The 17,337-nt window shown below is 46.9% G+C and overlaps 2 protein-coding genes across 6 annotated transcripts in view; one reads left to right on the top strand and one right to left on the bottom strand.

Moving 5' to 3' along the window:
• The window catches only part of Rpn1 (regulatory particle non-ATPase 1), a 674,509-nt gene that overhangs the window by 349,711 nt on the left and 307,461 nt on the right, over window positions 1-17,337 (top strand). The window lies entirely within an intron of this gene.
• The window catches only part of LOC123754113 (glycerol kinase), a 266,318-nt gene that overhangs the window by 202,860 nt on the left and 46,121 nt on the right, over window positions 1-17,337 (bottom strand). For all 5 annotated transcript variants that reach the window (XR_011223551.1, XR_011223553.1, XR_011223552.1 and 2 more), the window contains one exon: window positions 3,904-4,013. Coding sequence is in view for 2 of the 5 variants with exons in the window: in XM_069308583.1 (XP_069164684.1) it covers window positions 3,904-4,013 (110 nt within the window). In the remaining 3 variants the exon portion in view is untranslated. The remainder of the gene's footprint in view (window positions 1-3,903; window positions 4,014-17,337) is intronic.

The raw sequence follows: 17,337 nt of genomic DNA, 5'->3' as shown, positions 1-17,337 counted from the left end.
TAACTACCCACAGACGGAAAAAGAGGGACTTACCCGGGAGGCGTTTGTCGCTCACTCCTCAACTCGAAGTCGAGACAACTGGCTGCAACAGCCGACCGAAAGCAACACAGGCCCGACGGGGCCCAGGGACATTCACGAGGTAACGAGCAGCCAGGACCCTGTTCGACCGCCAAAAACCCCGCGCCCGAATATCAGACTAAGACATATTCCCAAAGACGGCGGCAAGAGCCGTAAACTTACGGACGTCATGGGCATGGGGATAGACCGCAGGTTGGCTGGAACAATAGGGCAGAACCCCCCACCAGGCAAAAAGAAAAAGAAAAACAAAACCCCGCAAGAGGACAGCGAACCCCAAGGAACAGAGCCGGCAGCTATGTCAGGAATACAAAGCTGTGCAGCACCCTGCTGCACAGTTACCAGTTACAGTTACCAGTTACAGGGCAGTTAGTTACCAGTGCAAACTGCCTCTTACCTGCCGGTAACAAGGGAGAACAGAACACCCAAGAGACCCAACAGGCGGCCGAAAAACCGAAAGGTAGAACGGACCCGCAGAGGCAGAATCTGAGGAGCCTGTGGAAGGTGGCCCCAAGCCCCAAGGGCAGTACTTACAGGGCACCTAGGGAAGGCAGCCCTAGGCGCATGCAGCCCGAGTACTGAAGATAACTCCTGGCTCTCGCACCCACAAAAGCAAACACCACATGCGAAGCAGTGCTGTAGCGACACCGGAGCCAGAGCACACGACCTTTCCCTATAGCATCAGCCTCAAGAACTGAGGTGTAGGTAGCCGGCGTGGAGGGTCTGGGACTTCCCCTTTCCCCTCCCGGGGAGGGGGGAGCTGTGCAGACAGCGGCGACGTGTGACGTCACACTAGTTTGCTTATTTTCTGTTGGGGAGTTCTATCCACTAGTTCGGCTTTTGGTAGCAATTTTAACCAGAATAGGGGTTTGTTTTGAGGTGCTTACCTTTCTGGGTGCCTGTTCCAGTCAATGGCAGACATAGAATGCTTCCAACCACACAGGGGTTTCTATAGGCCATTGCTCCCCTTGCCTCTCTGAGGGGGCCCAGTTCTGGCTGTGGTCCCCGGTAGGCCTAAGAAATCCATACACATGACTGATGCCAAAGTCTGCCATTAGCATATCAGCCTGGGAAAACTCCGGGGAGCCGACGGGGCTTCCCCCAGAAAATCACCACAAAAACGGAATTTCTTATAGGCGTGATCGTCACTAAGCGGGCAGCTGTAGTAAACTGAGGCAGGTTGGCCCCCTGTGACCGGGAACCATGCTCTCGGTCGACCCGAACGTGTACCAACAAATATCCTTAGTCGACGACACCATCGTATGTTGAATCGCATTTTTCAATCAAATTTACATTGTAACTCGAAATTATCGTAAGTCAGGGCAATTGTAAGTCGAGGTGCCACTGTACAGTGGAAATTTAAGTTTGAGGGACTAGAAAATTGGGGAACTAAGGTATACACAAGCTCCGTACTTGGGACTCTGACAGCAGACAGGAAGAGGAATGTGATCTTACCTGTTTAATACCTGCTTGTTGGGGTTCTGGGAGTTCTTCTATTCCCCAAGCCCGGCCCTAGGCCAAGCTCGACTTGTGAGAGTTTGGTCCACCAGGCTGTTGCTTGGAGCGGTCCGCAGGCCCACATACCCACCACAGCCCGGCTGATCCGGAACTTCTCTTAGAAAACAGTCCAGTTTTCTCTTGAAGATGTCCACGGTTGTTCCGGCAATATTTCTTATAGTCGCTGGTAGGACGTTGAACAACCGCAGACCTCTGACGTTTATACAGTGTTCTCTGATTGTGCCTATGGCACCTCTGCTCTTCACTGGTTCAATCTTGCATTTTCTCCATATCGTTCACTCCAGTACGTTGTTATTTTACTGTGTAGATTTGGGACCTGGCCCTCCAGTACTGGTATTTTCCATGTGTATATGTGTATATTATTTGGTATCTCTCTCGTCTCCTTTCTAGAGAGTACATTTGAAGAGTTTTGAGACGATCCCAATAATTTAGGTGTTTTATCTCGTCTATGCGTGCTGTATACGTTCTCTGTATTCTCTCTATTTCAGCAATCTCTCCTGCTCTGAAGGGGAGCAAGAGAGATTGGCTGTGCCCTGTGCCGAGGGTACCAACATTCAAGTGGGGTCAAAAGGGGCCCAAGCCCCCCAAGTCAACTCCTCCCCAGCCCTGGAATCCTCCACTTCAGGACTGGGGGCCGAGCTGTCCTCCTCCCCCTGTCCTGTCGAGCCTTTGGAGAAAAGGCAGGGCAGGATGAACCACAGCAGGGAAAGGACAAGGGGGGCACAGACAAAACCAAAGTCGAGGCTACTAACACCCCCAAGTCCAGGTTTCTATAAGCAAAGCGAGGTAGCTGTGGGGCATCCGGAAAGGCAACCAACGTAGCTTGTTGCAGAACCCTAACCCATGCATGCAACGCTGAAGCTGCCTGACCCAAATATCAATATCAGCGGACAGGGTGAATTGGAGTAGAAGCAAGGAACACCACTCGCAAGACTCCAGGTCAAAGGTGTCATTGAACCAACTGGCAAAGGGAAAGAGCAACCTTAAAACTCGCACGAAGCAAGGGAGGAGACCTCCGAGCCCCACATCGACCAATGAGCCCCAACGGGGGGGTTCCCAGGGCCCTTAGGCTGACTGCTAAGGAAAGCCCAGGCAAGGTACTGCTAACCGGTTATTCCACAGCTACCAAGCAAAGAAACTAAGAGCTGAACCCCCTGTGACATGTGCAAGCATGGGAACCTAGCAGAGGGCCACCAAAATCATACAAGTGGTTCTTCAGTAACACCAGGCAGACCCCCACCCGGCAAAACAGAACCAAACAAAAGAAAACCCCCAGAAAAGCACAACATCTCCAGAACAGAACCGGTAGCTATGTGTATATCAGACAGCTGCATAGTACCTCACGCTCCAGCCAGCGACGCTACTACCTCCTACCCAAGGTCAAACAGGAGTAGAACCACCCCAGTTGAACTCCAAGGGTGGGCAATCACCGAGCAGCAACAGAACCACGCAGAAGTAGTGTCCCGAACAATTCAAAGAAAGGTAACTCCCACTTCCCCCTCCCAGCGAGGGGGGGGAAATTGCACAGAGAGCGGCGCGGTGGCTGGGGCGCAATCCCCGAAGCTGCCCCGGGAGAAGCCGCTTCTGGAGAAAAGAGGCCGTGGTATCTGGGTGACCCCAACCATCACCCAGATTCCACGTCAACCCCCTTTCCCCCTACCAGGGAGGGGGGGGGGAGTAGCGCAGACATCGGCGTGGCAGCTGTGGTGACATCATGCTTGTTTGCTTATTTTCGATTTGGGAGTTCTGTTTGCTAGCTCAGCTTTCGGTTTGCAATTTTTAACCAGCTGTAGCTTGTTTTGGAATTCCTACGTTTCTGGTTGCCTGATCTGGTAGATGGCAGATATAGGCTGCTTCCAATTACTTGAGGGGTGTCTATGGGCCATTACTCTTCGTGCTTCATCTGAGGGGGGCCACGTTCTGGTGCTGGTTTCCGGTAGGCCTAGACCTTCATCGACTGACTGTTGCCACGGTTTAATATATATACATCAGCCCGGTATAGCTCCGAGAAGCCAAAGGGGCTCTCCACAGAAAAGCTCCTAGAATTACTGAATTTCGAGTTCCGCCAGCAGCTGCCTTGGCAATGCCAGACGAAATGATTTCACAGGCCTTATATGGCTTTTGGATCAGACATTCCCCACTCCTGATTCACAGGGGAAAATGACTCATGTATAAACATATACAATGTTTTTAAATCACAAGTGTTTTATCAGGAAAATTTATATAATGATCCACTAAGCAAATGGTGTTAATGAATGTGAATTATTCCAAGCACAGATATATGAAATAACCAAGTTTTAGAAAACTAACCAACAGCATTATATAGAGGATCCCCTGTTGTCTTGTCCCAAACAATTGTTGTCTCCCTCTGGTTGGTGATTCCAAGGGCTTTGATATCTGCAGGATCAATCTCTAAGGTCCTGAAATTAAAAAAATGTACAAATTTTGTTTATAACTAATAAACCACCCAAAGCTATTTTATTAAATATACAGTATTTGTAAAAAAACAGCGTTTAATGTAATGAAACACCATTTTCTGGGCGAGTCCCGGATATACTGTATTCGGTCCCGGATATGCTGTATATACTGTCCCCCGGTAGGCAAGAGTTCTTGCCTACCGGGTACCACAAGCCAGAACCTGGCCTATAAACCCCCCCTCCCCCATGGTTGGGAGCATTCTGTATCTGCCATCGACTGGGATAAGCACCCAGAAAGGTAGGCACCCCAAAACAAACCCCCTATTCTGGTGAAAATATTGCTACCGAAAGTCGAAAGAGTGGACAGAACTCCCCAAACAAAATTAGGAAACTAGCATGATGTCATCACGTCTCCACTCTGCCATCTGTGCAACCATTCTATACATTAGAGTCTCGCTGTATATGTGGTTGGTCATGTACCTTACATTACCGGCTGCTACTTAGATCTTCTTTGTTTGTCATATTCATTGTACTCTCGCCCCTAGCTCCTGGTGCTTGGACCATTTTTCGGATCTTTTCATTCCCTAATTCCATATTGCCTACCTCTATACTATGCATTGTGGTGTATCTGGGTAGGTGCTTATTGGCTATACTGATGTTGGTGCTGGGTTGCCCTCGGTACATGTTCAGTTCCCTGATTTTGGGCTGCCCCGGTGTTCAGTTCTGGACCTGCGTTCTTTCATTTTCCTTGTATGTCCCTGCTAGTTTTTGTCCTCACCTAGTTGTGCTTGCAGGGGTTGAACTCTGGCTCTTTGGTCCCGCCTCTCAACTGTCATTCAACTGGTGTACAGATTCTTGAGCCTGCTGGGCTCTGTGATATCTACATTTGGACCTGTGTATAGAGTCAGCCTCCACCACATCACTGCCTAATGCATTCCATCTGTTAACTGCTCTGACACTGCAAAGGTTCTTTCTACTGTCCCTATGGCTCATTTGGGTACTCAGTTTCCACCTGTGTCCTCTTCTTCGCGTACCACCTATGTTGAACAGTTTCTCATTCTCTGCCCTGTCAATTCCTCTCAGAGAATTTTGTGGGTAGTGTTCATGTCTCCCCTTCCTCTTCTGTCTTCGTGTCGTGAGTTGCATTTCCCGCAGCCTGTCCTCTAAACTCATGCCTCTTCGCTCTGGGACTTGCCTAGTGGCGTACCTCTGCATTTTTTCAAGCTTCATCTTGTGCTTGATAGGATACGGGCTCCATGCTGGGGCCGCATGCTCCAGCATTGGTCTTTTATATGTGGTGTACAAGGTGCTTGCACTGTCTGCAGGTGGATATTGATTCCGATCACCCACTCCAGCCCCCAACGGTTCTTTTCGTTGGGACAGGAGGGGCTTGTTTTCCAGTCCTGGTTACGGCTTTTGTGTTCCTTTCACGGACGTTCCTTTTGTTTTAGTGCGGTGCGCGTCCTGCGTAGTTCTCCTCATATATACCCCTGTGACGAGTGTGTCGTTCTTCCCTGCTGGTGCTGGTTGTGCTGCTCCTGCAGGTTGCGGAGTTACTATTTTTTGCATCACGTTTCGGTTCGTGGTCCTCGTTTCCTTGTTGGCCTCTTCCTAGTTCCCGAGTGGTCGTTCCTTCTGGTTCATTGCCAGCCTTGGTTGGGCGCTTCTTTGCTCGATGTCCGATCCTGAGGGTCTTCCCGCGGCTCTGCCTCTTTTTGAGGACTGGTCCAGCCCAGTACTGTAACCACTCGATTATCCGGGATTCGAACATCCAGAAAACGCCTTTATACGGCCAAAATCATGACCGGATAAAGTTCTCAATATCCGGCCAAAATGGCCATGGGAGCCAGATAAAAAATCGGAGCCGGTTAACTTGCTGCCGATGTTACACTATCCAAACAGTCAGCTGGATAATCATTGAATTGTCCGGATATGAAAGCCATGGGGCGGGCCGTACCGTATTAATCCCGTCTGGCTGTGATTCGAGGCGCATGGTGGAGGAGGGGGTGGGGTGGGTGGTGTTGGGAGAGAGGGAAGCGTTGGGTGGGACCACCTGGGGGGATAAGGGGGATGGAGAGTGGCCTATACACTACAGTACAGGAATTACCATTAATTTTAGAACAATTCATCTTAGCCAAAAACAAAAGAAATACTAGTAATTATGTAATAACAAATATATAAGATTCCTAAAAACAATTTGCACAGGGTGAAGTTTCCTTAAAAAATATTGTGAGTTTTTTCCTCCTGGCGGCCTACGTAACGTGTTATAGCTGCCCCAAGTGGACGTGTCCAATCCTGGTCAATCCATGTGCTCTCGTCCCTCGTGTTATACCACAGTGCTGCGCCAATATTTTTTTAAATAATTTTTTTATTTTCACAGTAACTTTGAACATTTTTGGCCAAGACTGTCTGGTAGCAGCATCAGTCGTTCTGGAGGTGTTAAGAGGAAGAAGGTTGTCCTAACAATTGAAGACAAGTTACATGTTATACAACTTTGTGAAAATGGCCGGTCGACTTCAAGTGAAGTGAAGCCTGAGGCGAACCAAAGAGCTGATCATACAACAGGCCAATGAACACAGAAGGTAAGCTAAACTTGATTCTTATATGATAAGAAAATCAAGCAGAGCGCCTTCAACAAGTGAGGCGTCACAGGCAAGCCCAGCGCCTTCAACAAGTGAGGCGTCACAGGCAAGCCCAGCGCCTTCAACAAGTGAGGCGTCACAGGCAAGCCCAGCGCCTTCAACAAGTGAGGCGTCACAGGCAAGCCCAGCGCCTTCAACAAGTGAGGCGTCACAGGCAAGCCCAGCGCCTTCAACAAGTGAGGCGTCACAGGCAAGCCCAGCGCCTTCAACAAGTGAGGCGTCACAGGCAAGCCCAGCGCCTTCAACAAGTGAGGCGTCACAGGCAAGCCAAGCGCCTTCAACAAGTGACGCGTCACAGGCAAGCCCAGCGCCTTCAACAAGTGAGGCGTCACAGGCAAGCCCAGCGCCTTCAACAAGTGAGGCGTCACAGGCAAGCCCAGCGCCTTCAACAAGTGAGGCGTCACAGGCAAGCCCAGCGCCTTCAACAAGTGAGGCGTCACAGGCATGCCAAGCGCCTTCAACAAGTGAGGCGTTACAGGCAAGCCCAGCGCCTTCAACAAGTGAGGCCTCACAGGCAAGCCCAGCGCCTTCAACAAGTGAGGCGTCACAGGCAAGCCAAGTGAGGCGTCACAGGCAAGTCAAGTGAGGCGTCACAGGCAAGTCAAGTGGGGCATCACAGGCAAGTCAAGTGGGGCGTCACAGGCATGCCAAGTGAGGCGTCACAGGCATGCCAAGTGAGGCATCACAGGCAAGTCAAGTGAGGCGTCACAGGCATGCCAAGTGAGGCGTCACAGGCAAGCCAAGTGAGGCATCACAGGCAAGTCAAGTGAGGCGTCACAGGCAAGTCAAGTGAGGCATCACAGGCAAGCCAAGTGAGGCATCACAGGCAAGCCAAGTGAGGCATCACAGGCAAGCCAAGTGAGGCGTCACAGGCATGCCAAGTGAGGCGCCACAGGCAAGCCAAGTGAGGCATCACAGGCAAGCCAAGTGAGGCGTCACAGGCAAGCCTAGTGAGGCATCACAGGCATGCCAAGTGAGGCGTCACAGGCATGCCAAGTGAGGCGTCACAGGCAAGCCAAGTGAGGCGTCACAGGCAAGCCAAGTGAGGCATCACAGGCAAGCCAAGTGAGGCGTCACAGGCAAGCCAAGTGAGGCGTCACAGGCAAGCCAAGTGAAGCGTCACAGGCAAGCCCAGCGCCTTCAACAAGTGAGGCGTCACAGGCATGCCAAGTGAGGCGTCACAGGCAAGCCCAGCGCCTTCAACAAATGAGGCGTCACAGGCATGCCAAGTAAGGCGTCACAGGCACGCCAAGTGAGGCGTCACAGGCACGCCAAGTGAGGCGTCACAGGCATGCCAAGTGAGGCGTCACAGGCATGCCAAGTGAGGCGTCACAGGCATGCCAAGTGAGGCGTCACAGGCAAGCCCAGCGCCTTCAACAAGTGAGGCATCACAGGCATGCCAAGTGAGGCGTCACAGGCATGCCAAGTGAGGCGTCACAGGCATGCCAAGTGAGGCGTCACAGGCAAGCCAAGTGAGGCGTCACAGGCAAGCCAAGTGAGGCGTCACAGGCAAGCCCAGCGCCTTCAACAAGTGAGGCATCACAGGCATGCCAAGTGAGGCGTCACAGGCATGCCAAGTGAGGCGTCACAGGCATGCCAAGTGAGGCGTCACAGGCATGCCAAGTGAGGCGTCACAGGCATGCCAAGTGAGGCGTCACAGGCAAGCAAGCGCCTTCAACAAGTGAGGCGTCACAGGCAAGCCCAGCGCCTTCAACAAGTGAGGCGTCACAGGCAAGCCCAGCGCCTTCAACAAGTGAGGCGTCACAGGCATGCCAAGTGAGGCGTCACAGGCATGCCAAGTGAGGCGTCACAGGCATGCCAAGTGAGGCGTCACAGGCATGCCAAGTGAGGCGTCACAGGCAAGCCAAGCGCCTTCAACAAGTGAGGCATCACAGGCAAGCCCAGCGCCTTCAACAAGTGAGGCGTCACAGGCAAGCCAAGCGCCTTCAACAAGTGAGGCGTCACAGGCAAGCCCAGCGCCTTCAACAAGTGAGGCGTCACAGGCAAGCCCAGCGCCTTCAACAAGTGAGGCGTCACAGGCATGCCAAGCTCCTTCAACAAGTGAGGCGTCACAGGCATGCCAAGCGCCTTCAACAAGTGAGGCGTCACAGGCATGCCAAGCGCCTTCAACAAGTGAGGCGTCACAGGCTACCCAAGTGCCTTCAACAAATGAGGCGTCACAGGCAACCCAAGTGCCTTCAACAAGTGAGGCGTCACAGGCATGCCAAGCGCCTTCAACAAGTGAGGCGTCACAGGCATGCCAAGCGCCTTCAACAAGTGAGGCGTCACAGGCTACCCAAGTGCCTTCAACAAGTGAGGCGTCACAGGCAACCCAAGTGCCTTCAACAAGTGAGGCGTCACAGGCTACCCAAGTGCCTTCAACAAGTGAGGCGTCACAGGCAACCCAAGCGCCTTCAACAAGTGAGGCGTCACAGGCAACCCAAGTGCCTTCAACAAGTGAGGCGTTACAGGCTACCCAAGCACCTTCAACAAGTGAGGCGTCACAGGCAACCCAAGCGCCTTCAACAAGTGAGGCGTCACAGGCTACCCAAGTGCCTTCAACAAGTGAGGCGTCACAGGCTACCCAAGTGCCTTCAACCAGTCAGGCTTCAGCAGCAGCTGACAGTCAAAACTAACTTTGCTTAATGAACTGTACAGTAATTTTAAGTGTTAATTTTAGTGTTGTGTTAGTATAGGTTACTTAAATTGTCAAGAATTCTTAACTTTAAGATGTGTGGCATCAATCAAGAAGACAAACAACAACAAGGTAAGGAAACATCAACAAGGTTGATGTTTCTAGTTGAATATTTAATAATTATAAGTAGCAAGGCAAATCAAATTATGTTGTTTGTAGTATAAAAATAGTTGGAAATGGTCACTTTTGGACTCGGAAGTGAAAAAGTACCATTATCCGGCTGGGGGTCCTTCCCATATAGTCCAGATGATCGAGTGGGGACAATACTTGAATGCATCCATACAGAATTGTTATGCAATAATGCGACACCTTGCTGTGAGGCGTGCATCGTCATTCCAGCAGTTCTCCAGCAGCGTACTCTGAAGCTTGCATATCAAGGACACCAAGGTCTTGTTAGGACCAAACAGTTGCTACGAGAAAATGGTGTGGTTTCCTGGCATTGTTCGTCAAGCAAAGGACATGCATGATGCCTGTGTCCCATGCCAAGCTGCAGTGGATACTTCAAGACCAACACCTCTAAAACCTTCTCCACTACCTGCTGCACCATGGATGGAAGTATCGATGGACTTCTGCAGATCGCTACCAACTGGAGAATAGTTTATGGTAGTCATTGATGATCACTCATGTTATCCAGAAGTAGAAATCATCACTTCCACATCTGCAACAGCTGTCAACCCGAAACTCGACAATATCTTTTAAAATTTTGGCATACCTGAAGTTGCCAAAACTGACAATGGACTGCCATTCAATGTACAAGACTTTGTCAACTTTGCTGAGCATATTGGATTCAAACACCGCCGTGTGATGCCACTACATCCTCAAGCAAATGGAGAAGTCGAGAGATTCATGCGACCTCTCATAAAAGCAGTTCGCTGTGCTCATGCCGAAGGACGATCCTGGAAACAAGCTATGTATGCTTTTCTCAGGAACAACCGTGCAACACCGCATGGAACACTGGGCAAGTCGCCTGGTGAACTCTTATTTGGACGTCCTATGAGGATCACACTACTTGTCATGCCAGCCGAGGTAATGGATAAACGTCTCGCTTAGAAGGATGCACTAGCCAAAGGCAAAATGAAAATTGCTCATGATCAACGTGCAAAGGAACAGTTCATTAAGGTTGGAGACACTGTTCTAGTTAAAAAGAAAAAAAAATTGGGAAAGCTAGATATGCCATATCATACAAAACCATATACAGTGGGGCCTCCACTTACAATGGTAATCCATTCCCAGAGACATATCCTAAGTTGAAACAAATTTTCCCACAAGAAATAATGGGAATTGAATTAATCCGTTCCACACTTCTCCAAAAATTCAACTTCAATTAAATTTTATACCCAATTCACCCAAATCTTTAGTACTAAAATATGTACAAGTTACTGCTTACCTTTACTGATGACTTGTTGGCATATGGAAGACTGTGAGGAGGAGGAGAGTTGGGTGTTAGTGTTTGGAAGGAGAGTCCCCATCCATTATAACGTCAGGCAGTGATTTTTTTATAGAAAATGGAACAGCCTACCTGACATCCACTAAATGAACCTTTTAGACATTTTTCTTTTTTCAATTTTTTCTATATATATTTTCATTTTTTTTTATTTTTCATAGAAAATGGAGCAGCCTACCTGACATCTACTGAACGAACCTTATAGACTTTTTTCTTTTTCTTATTCAAATTTGTTCAATATTTGTCTGTAGCGATGCATCACAGTGTCATTAAAAAGGTTAAGGCAACAGCCTACTGCAGCCTGATTTTGGGTGAGTCGTTTCAGCAAAGGTTTGCAGTTCTTCCCATGCTGCACACATTTTCATAACAAAGGAGAAAGGGACATCCTCAACATCAACCACCCTCATACCATTTTCATGTTTACGAATGATCTCTTGTTTTTCCTCTGTTGTCATCCTCACATGTGTTTTCTTAGGTTGAACCTTACCACTGACTTTCTTGGGACTCATGGGCATGATATATAATAATTACTTTTATGTTCAAAAAACAAAAAATCACCACAATAATGGAATTTCTTACAAGCATGATCGTCACTAAGTGGGCGGCTCTGGTAAACTGAGGCAGGTCCGCCCACGTGACCAGGAACCGAGCGTTTGGTCAACCCGAACGCGCATCAACGAATATCGTTAGTTGACGACACTATCTCAAGTCGAGTCGCATTTTCTGATCTAATACATATCGTAACTCAAAATTATCGTAAGTCGAGGTGTCACTGAAAAGTGATTAGTTTAAAAGGAACTATGGTAACAGCGAGTAACAGAGATCATAGTATAACACGTAATATGGCTTATTTCAAAGTGATTCCAACGAGTGTAGAAACTGATGAAGTGCAAAGTCTTTCAAATGATAAAGCAAAAATGAGTTATAACTCAACAAACAATTCATCAAGGGATATTCTTGTGTTTAAGGACTCTCATCCTATACGTCATTGTAAATGCCCTAAGCGAGTTGATGATTAATTGTGTTCCTATGTAATGCAAAGTACAGTATTTACTTATTATCCTAAACTAACTTTGATATTGTTTAAATAATGCAGATCTCTCATTCAATATTTTTGTAACTTTGTAGTACAGTTTCTGTACTTTTTGTTTCTGTACAGTTTCTGTCTCCTTTGGTTTAACATTGTATTTGTATTTTTAACATTGAAATCCTGTGTGGTAAAGATTAAGTTGTTTAAATTCTTTGTGTGCTTAATTAATGTTAAATGAACACAACATCTTTTGATATGTTAATAACTTACTTTGTGTCAATAATTTTGCTTTGTGCTACAAGCATAGTAGACATCTGTATTCATTCTTTTTAAAGAGAAGAAGGGATGTCATGTTCATAGCAAACGGCACCATCCGTTTGTATGACCTGCGTTTCATACGCCAGCTGTAGGTAAACAACAGTGTGTGTGCAGGACGCCCGCCAAGCTTGAACGCTGCTAGTCATGTATCATTATAAGTATTAAAGTCAGTAACCAAGCAATGGCTTTATATCAACCCTACAACCAAGACTTCCCCAGCAACACACAACACCACATCGAGTTATTTTTGCCTATGAAGGACCACGAGCCAGAACCTGGCTCCTCAAAGAGGTGCAGGGGAGCAATGGCTTATGATCACTTTACATTTAAAGTTTATCATCTTTGCCATCACCAGCAAAGGCACCCAGAAAGATAGGCAAATCAAAACAATCCACTGTTTGGTTTAAAAACATGACCAAAGCCCCCAGAATGCCAAAAGAACTCCCCAATAATAAAAGAAACAACCAAAACTTATGTGAGGGAATGACGCATCCGCGCAACAAAAAGTACTGTAACCCTGCGATTATCCGGGATTCAAACATCCGGAAAACGCCCTTATACGGCCAAAATCGTGATCGGATAAAGTTATCACAATATCCGGCCAAAATGGCCACAGGAACCGGATAAAAGCTGGTTTGGCCGGATGAAAATTCGGCCATACCGTATTAATCCCGTCTGTGGCTCTAGACGCATGGTGGAGGAGGGGGTGGGGTGGGTGGGTGGTGTCGGGAGGGTGGGAGGGGAGCGTCGGGAGGGACCACCTGGGTACAGGAATTACCATTAATTTTAGAACACTTAATCATAGCCAAAAACAAATGAAATAAGTACTAGTAATTATGTAATAACAAATAAATAAGTTTCCTAAAAGCAATGTGCACAGGCTGAAGTTTCCTTCAAAAATATTGTGAATTTTTTTCCTCCTGGCGGTCTACGTAACGTGCTATAGCTGCTCCAACCCCAAGTGGACCCGTCCGACACTGGTCAACCCATGTGCGTCCGTCCCTTGTGTTATACACAGTGCTGCGCCATTAGTGAAATATTTTTTTAAATAACTTTCTTAATTTTCATAGTAACTTTGAACATTTTTGGCCAAGAATATGTCTGGTAGCAGCATCAATCGTTCTGGAGGTGTTAAGAGGAAGAAGGTTGTCCTAACAATTAAAGACAAGTTACGTGTTGTTCAACCAGTGAGGCGTCACAGGCAGCCAAGCGCCTTCAACAAGTGAGGTATTACAGGCAAGCCAAGCGCCTTCAACAAGTGAGGGCATGCAAGCACTTCAAGTGAGGTGCAAGCAAGCGCTTCAACAAGTGAGGTGCAAGCAAGCGCCTTCAACAAGTGAGGTGCAAGCAAGCGCCTTCAACACGTGAGGTGCAAGCAAGCGCTTCAACAAGTGAGGTGCAAGCAAGCGCCTTCAACAAGTGAGGTGCAAGCAAGCGCCTTCAACAAGTGAGGGCATGCAAGCGCTTCAACAAGTGAGGTGCAAGCAAGCGCTTCAACAAGTGAGGTGCAAGCAAGCGCCTTCAACAAGTGAGGTGCAAGCAAGCGCCTTCAGCAAGTGAGGTGCAAGCAAGCGCCTTCAACAAGTGAGGTGCAAGCAAGCGCCTTCAACAAGTGAGGTGCAAGCAAGCGCCTTCAACAAGTGAGGTGCAAGCAAGCGCCTTGAACAAGTGAGGGCATGCAAGCGCTTCAACAAGTGAGGTGCAAGCAAACGCTTCAACAAGTGAGGTGCAAGCAAGCGCCTTCAACAAGTGAGGCGTCACAGGCAACCCAAATGCCTTCAACCAGTGAGGCTTCAGCAGCTGGCAGTCAAAACTAACTTTGCTTAATGAACTGTACAGAATTCTTAACTTCAAATTGTGTGGCGTCAATCAAGACGACGAACACCAACAAGGTAAGTTGAGGTTTCTAGTTGAATATTTAATAATTATATGTGGCAAGGCAATTCAAATTATGTTGTTTGTAGTATAAAAATAGTTGGAAATGGTCACTTTTGGACTCGTAGGTGAAAAAGTACCATTATCCGAAAAATGTGATAGTCCGGCTGGGGGTCCTTCCCATATAGTCCGGATGATCGAGTGGAGACTAATATATTTGCTAGAAATTCAGGCTTTTATCCGATTCTTTGGGGACTGGTTTTAAACTTAGCGCCAACGTCTTCCCATTTCCCGTGATGGGCCATGTGGCACCCATGCGGTAGGCCCATTGTTTTTGTGCCACGCTAGTGACCGCTCCTGCTTCCCCTCGCGTCCCAACGTGTGAACATTCTGACTATTTTCCTCGGTTATATTTCTTAGTGCGGCTTTAAAAACTATCTGCATTTACTCCAAGATGGAAAGTGATCAAGAACAGAGCCTTTCCAGGAAGAAATCAGTGAAAGAAACACTTCGGAGAGAGAAGCTAAGTAGTGTACACCAAAAGTACAGTAGGGCGAGACTCTCACCCTCAATATTCCAGGCTGTATTTGATGATTTATCTGATATAGAAACTGCTGATAGTGACAGTGATTTAGATAGTGAATTCATTGAAACAGAAACAGCAGATATGATGAATTTGAAAGTGAGGGGAGTGAGGATTCTGATGTTCAGACTGCCACATGTGCACGGCGTGGTATTGGAACTCGTACCGCGCGTGCCACACGTACCCCACCACAAGTTCTGATGAACCCTGGGCTACTGATAATACTCTACCCTTTGTAGACACTTTTACAGGAATACCAGGCTTGACTTGTCCTGTACCTAGCACTCCTTTGGGATTTGTACAATTATTTCTTATGTAAAGTTTGCTGAAATTTATGATCTACGAGACTAACTTGTATGCTACCCAGCAATGCACCTACTGTGACCAACACAAGCAATAGATGAGAACCAGTGAGTGTAAAAGAAATTGGTCGATTTTTGAGTCTGACGATTTTGATGGGCATTTGCATGTTGCCAAGGATTAGAATATACTGGCAAACAGCTAAATTTTGACATGTACTTTGTTTCAATACTTTTATGACTTCTAAACAATACGAATTGATTTCAAAGTATTTTCATATTTATAACAATAATGCCATTCCAAGAGACAATCCAGACTGACTATTCAAAGATCGAACAGTCATGCAATATCTCACACAGAAATTCAAAACATTTTACATTCCCCCCCAAAATTTAAATTTTGGATGAAGTCACAATGGCATGGCGTGGGCCATCTAGCTTTCAAAACTTATAATCCAAATATACCTGATAAGTATGGAATAAAGCTCTACATGCTAGCTGAATCCCAGACTGGTTACATCTATGATTTTGAAGTGTATGTAGAATTGGGAAGACGATGCTAGAAACGGTATGGGCTCAAGTGAACCACTGAAGAACAAAGGTTATCATTTATATATGGATAACTACTATAACTCGGTTCAACGGAGTGAATTGCTGCTTGAACATGGAGTACACACCTGTTGTACTATCAGATTGCAGCGTGGTGCACCTAAAAATCTTCAGGTCTAAGCAAAGGGTAAAATGTTAGTGGATAAAACTGTATTCCGACGGAAGGACAATACTTTTATAACTCTGTGGAAAGGTAAGCGAGTTGTTTCACTCATCACAACTTACCACAATGCAGATACACAAGAAGTGGAACAAGGGAAACGAGTACACAAACCTGACGGAACATCTTCATTGCAACGGGTCACTGAACAAACCAAACGCAATCTGTGACTACAATACACACATGAAAGGTGTTGATCACTTTGACCAAATGGTAAAATATTATAATTTCACACGGAAAAGTTACAAGTGGACGAAGAAAATGACTTTCTACTTTCTGCAAATAGCTATCCATAATGCTTTTGTGTTGTACAATTACTTCACAACAAATACAAAGAAACTCGCATTACTCCAACTCCACGAAGTAGTCATTTCGTCAATACTGTACTCTCAGCCTAATAATTGGCCTTTGTGAAATTATAAAATCACACATGCTGCTGATGTAAATGCCAATGACAGCACATCTACTGGAGACAATGTTGCAGCACCCGAACCATCAGGTGTGAGGCGGCCACTATTCACTTCACCTATAGTTGTACATTCATCATCCGACTCAGAAGACGAGTCAGAATATCCCTAGTGGAGCTTCTGCTAGGAAAAAAAACCGTATTGTGGATAATCCAGAAAGTCTGTACAGGAACTTGTACCATTCCTTAGTAAAGATACAGAAGGATCTGAGGTGTCGTGTTTGCAAATTGCCTGGTAACAGGAGGGACACCAGGTATAAGTACAAGTCCTGTGAAGTGCCTCTGTGTGCGGCACCATGCTACAGCAAATACCATCGCAAGAAACAATTCTGGGCTGAGAAGCAGTAATGCTTGCCCACCATCCACTCCACCTATAAAACATGGGTCGAAAATCTTCAGGAAACGTTTTACTGGAGCAGGTGGAGTGGCTAAAACTAATGCTCAACACATGTCATGATCCACAAACATCTCTGAATTGTAAGTACAAAACGTTTTTGTTTTTTTTTATACATTTTATATTGTGGTTTATACTTTATCTTATTGTACTGTAATGTTCTTCAATTTGCCCTTATATGCATATATTCCCTTAAGGCACTCTATTAGGAACAATTTAATATCAAAGTGAGTGCTGTAACACGAAAATTGATGTTATCAACCGAAACATTTGTGAGCAGGAAATGGGGGTGTAGCGGGTGGGCGAATGGGCGCTCATTCACAAGTAACACATGGCCTGCTTTCATCTTGGCCGCAGGTGGAGCAGGCCGCGGTTTTTGACATTATATGCATATACTCCTGTAGGGAAATCTATTGCGAACACATTGATACAAAAATGAAAGACCTAGGATGAGAATTAAGGTGACCAAAGTGAAAAATGTATCCACTCGATTTAACGGCCTACATCGGGCTGTACCCTGGTCATTATTTCCGGAGCTCCGGTATTTCCGAAGTTAAGTGTCAGTAATTTCTCAAGTAACAATCAGGTAAGATATTTTGTATAGACAGCCACTTGGTCCACCACTCTAGTGCCTTCTACACTGTGACGTCACAGATTTACGGCACATTGTTTTGATTTGTCAAGAGGCTGGAGTGTTCATTACGTGACTTTGTTGGACATATCTGCACAATCATGGAACATCCGTGCACCATGTTGGCTCCAAATGCACTCGTTGTGTCAATGATGGCTGACTGGTGGGTGGATGGGCAGGC

This window comes from Procambarus clarkii, chromosome 6 (assembly GCF_040958095.1).
Source record: "Procambarus clarkii isolate CNS0578487 chromosome 6, FALCON_Pclarkii_2.0, whole genome shotgun sequence".
Classification (NCBI taxonomy): domain Eukaryota; kingdom Metazoa; phylum Arthropoda; class Malacostraca; order Decapoda; family Cambaridae; genus Procambarus; species Procambarus clarkii.
The sequence above is the reverse complement of the archived record's forward strand: the minus strand, read 5'-3'. Positions and strand labels throughout refer to the sequence as shown.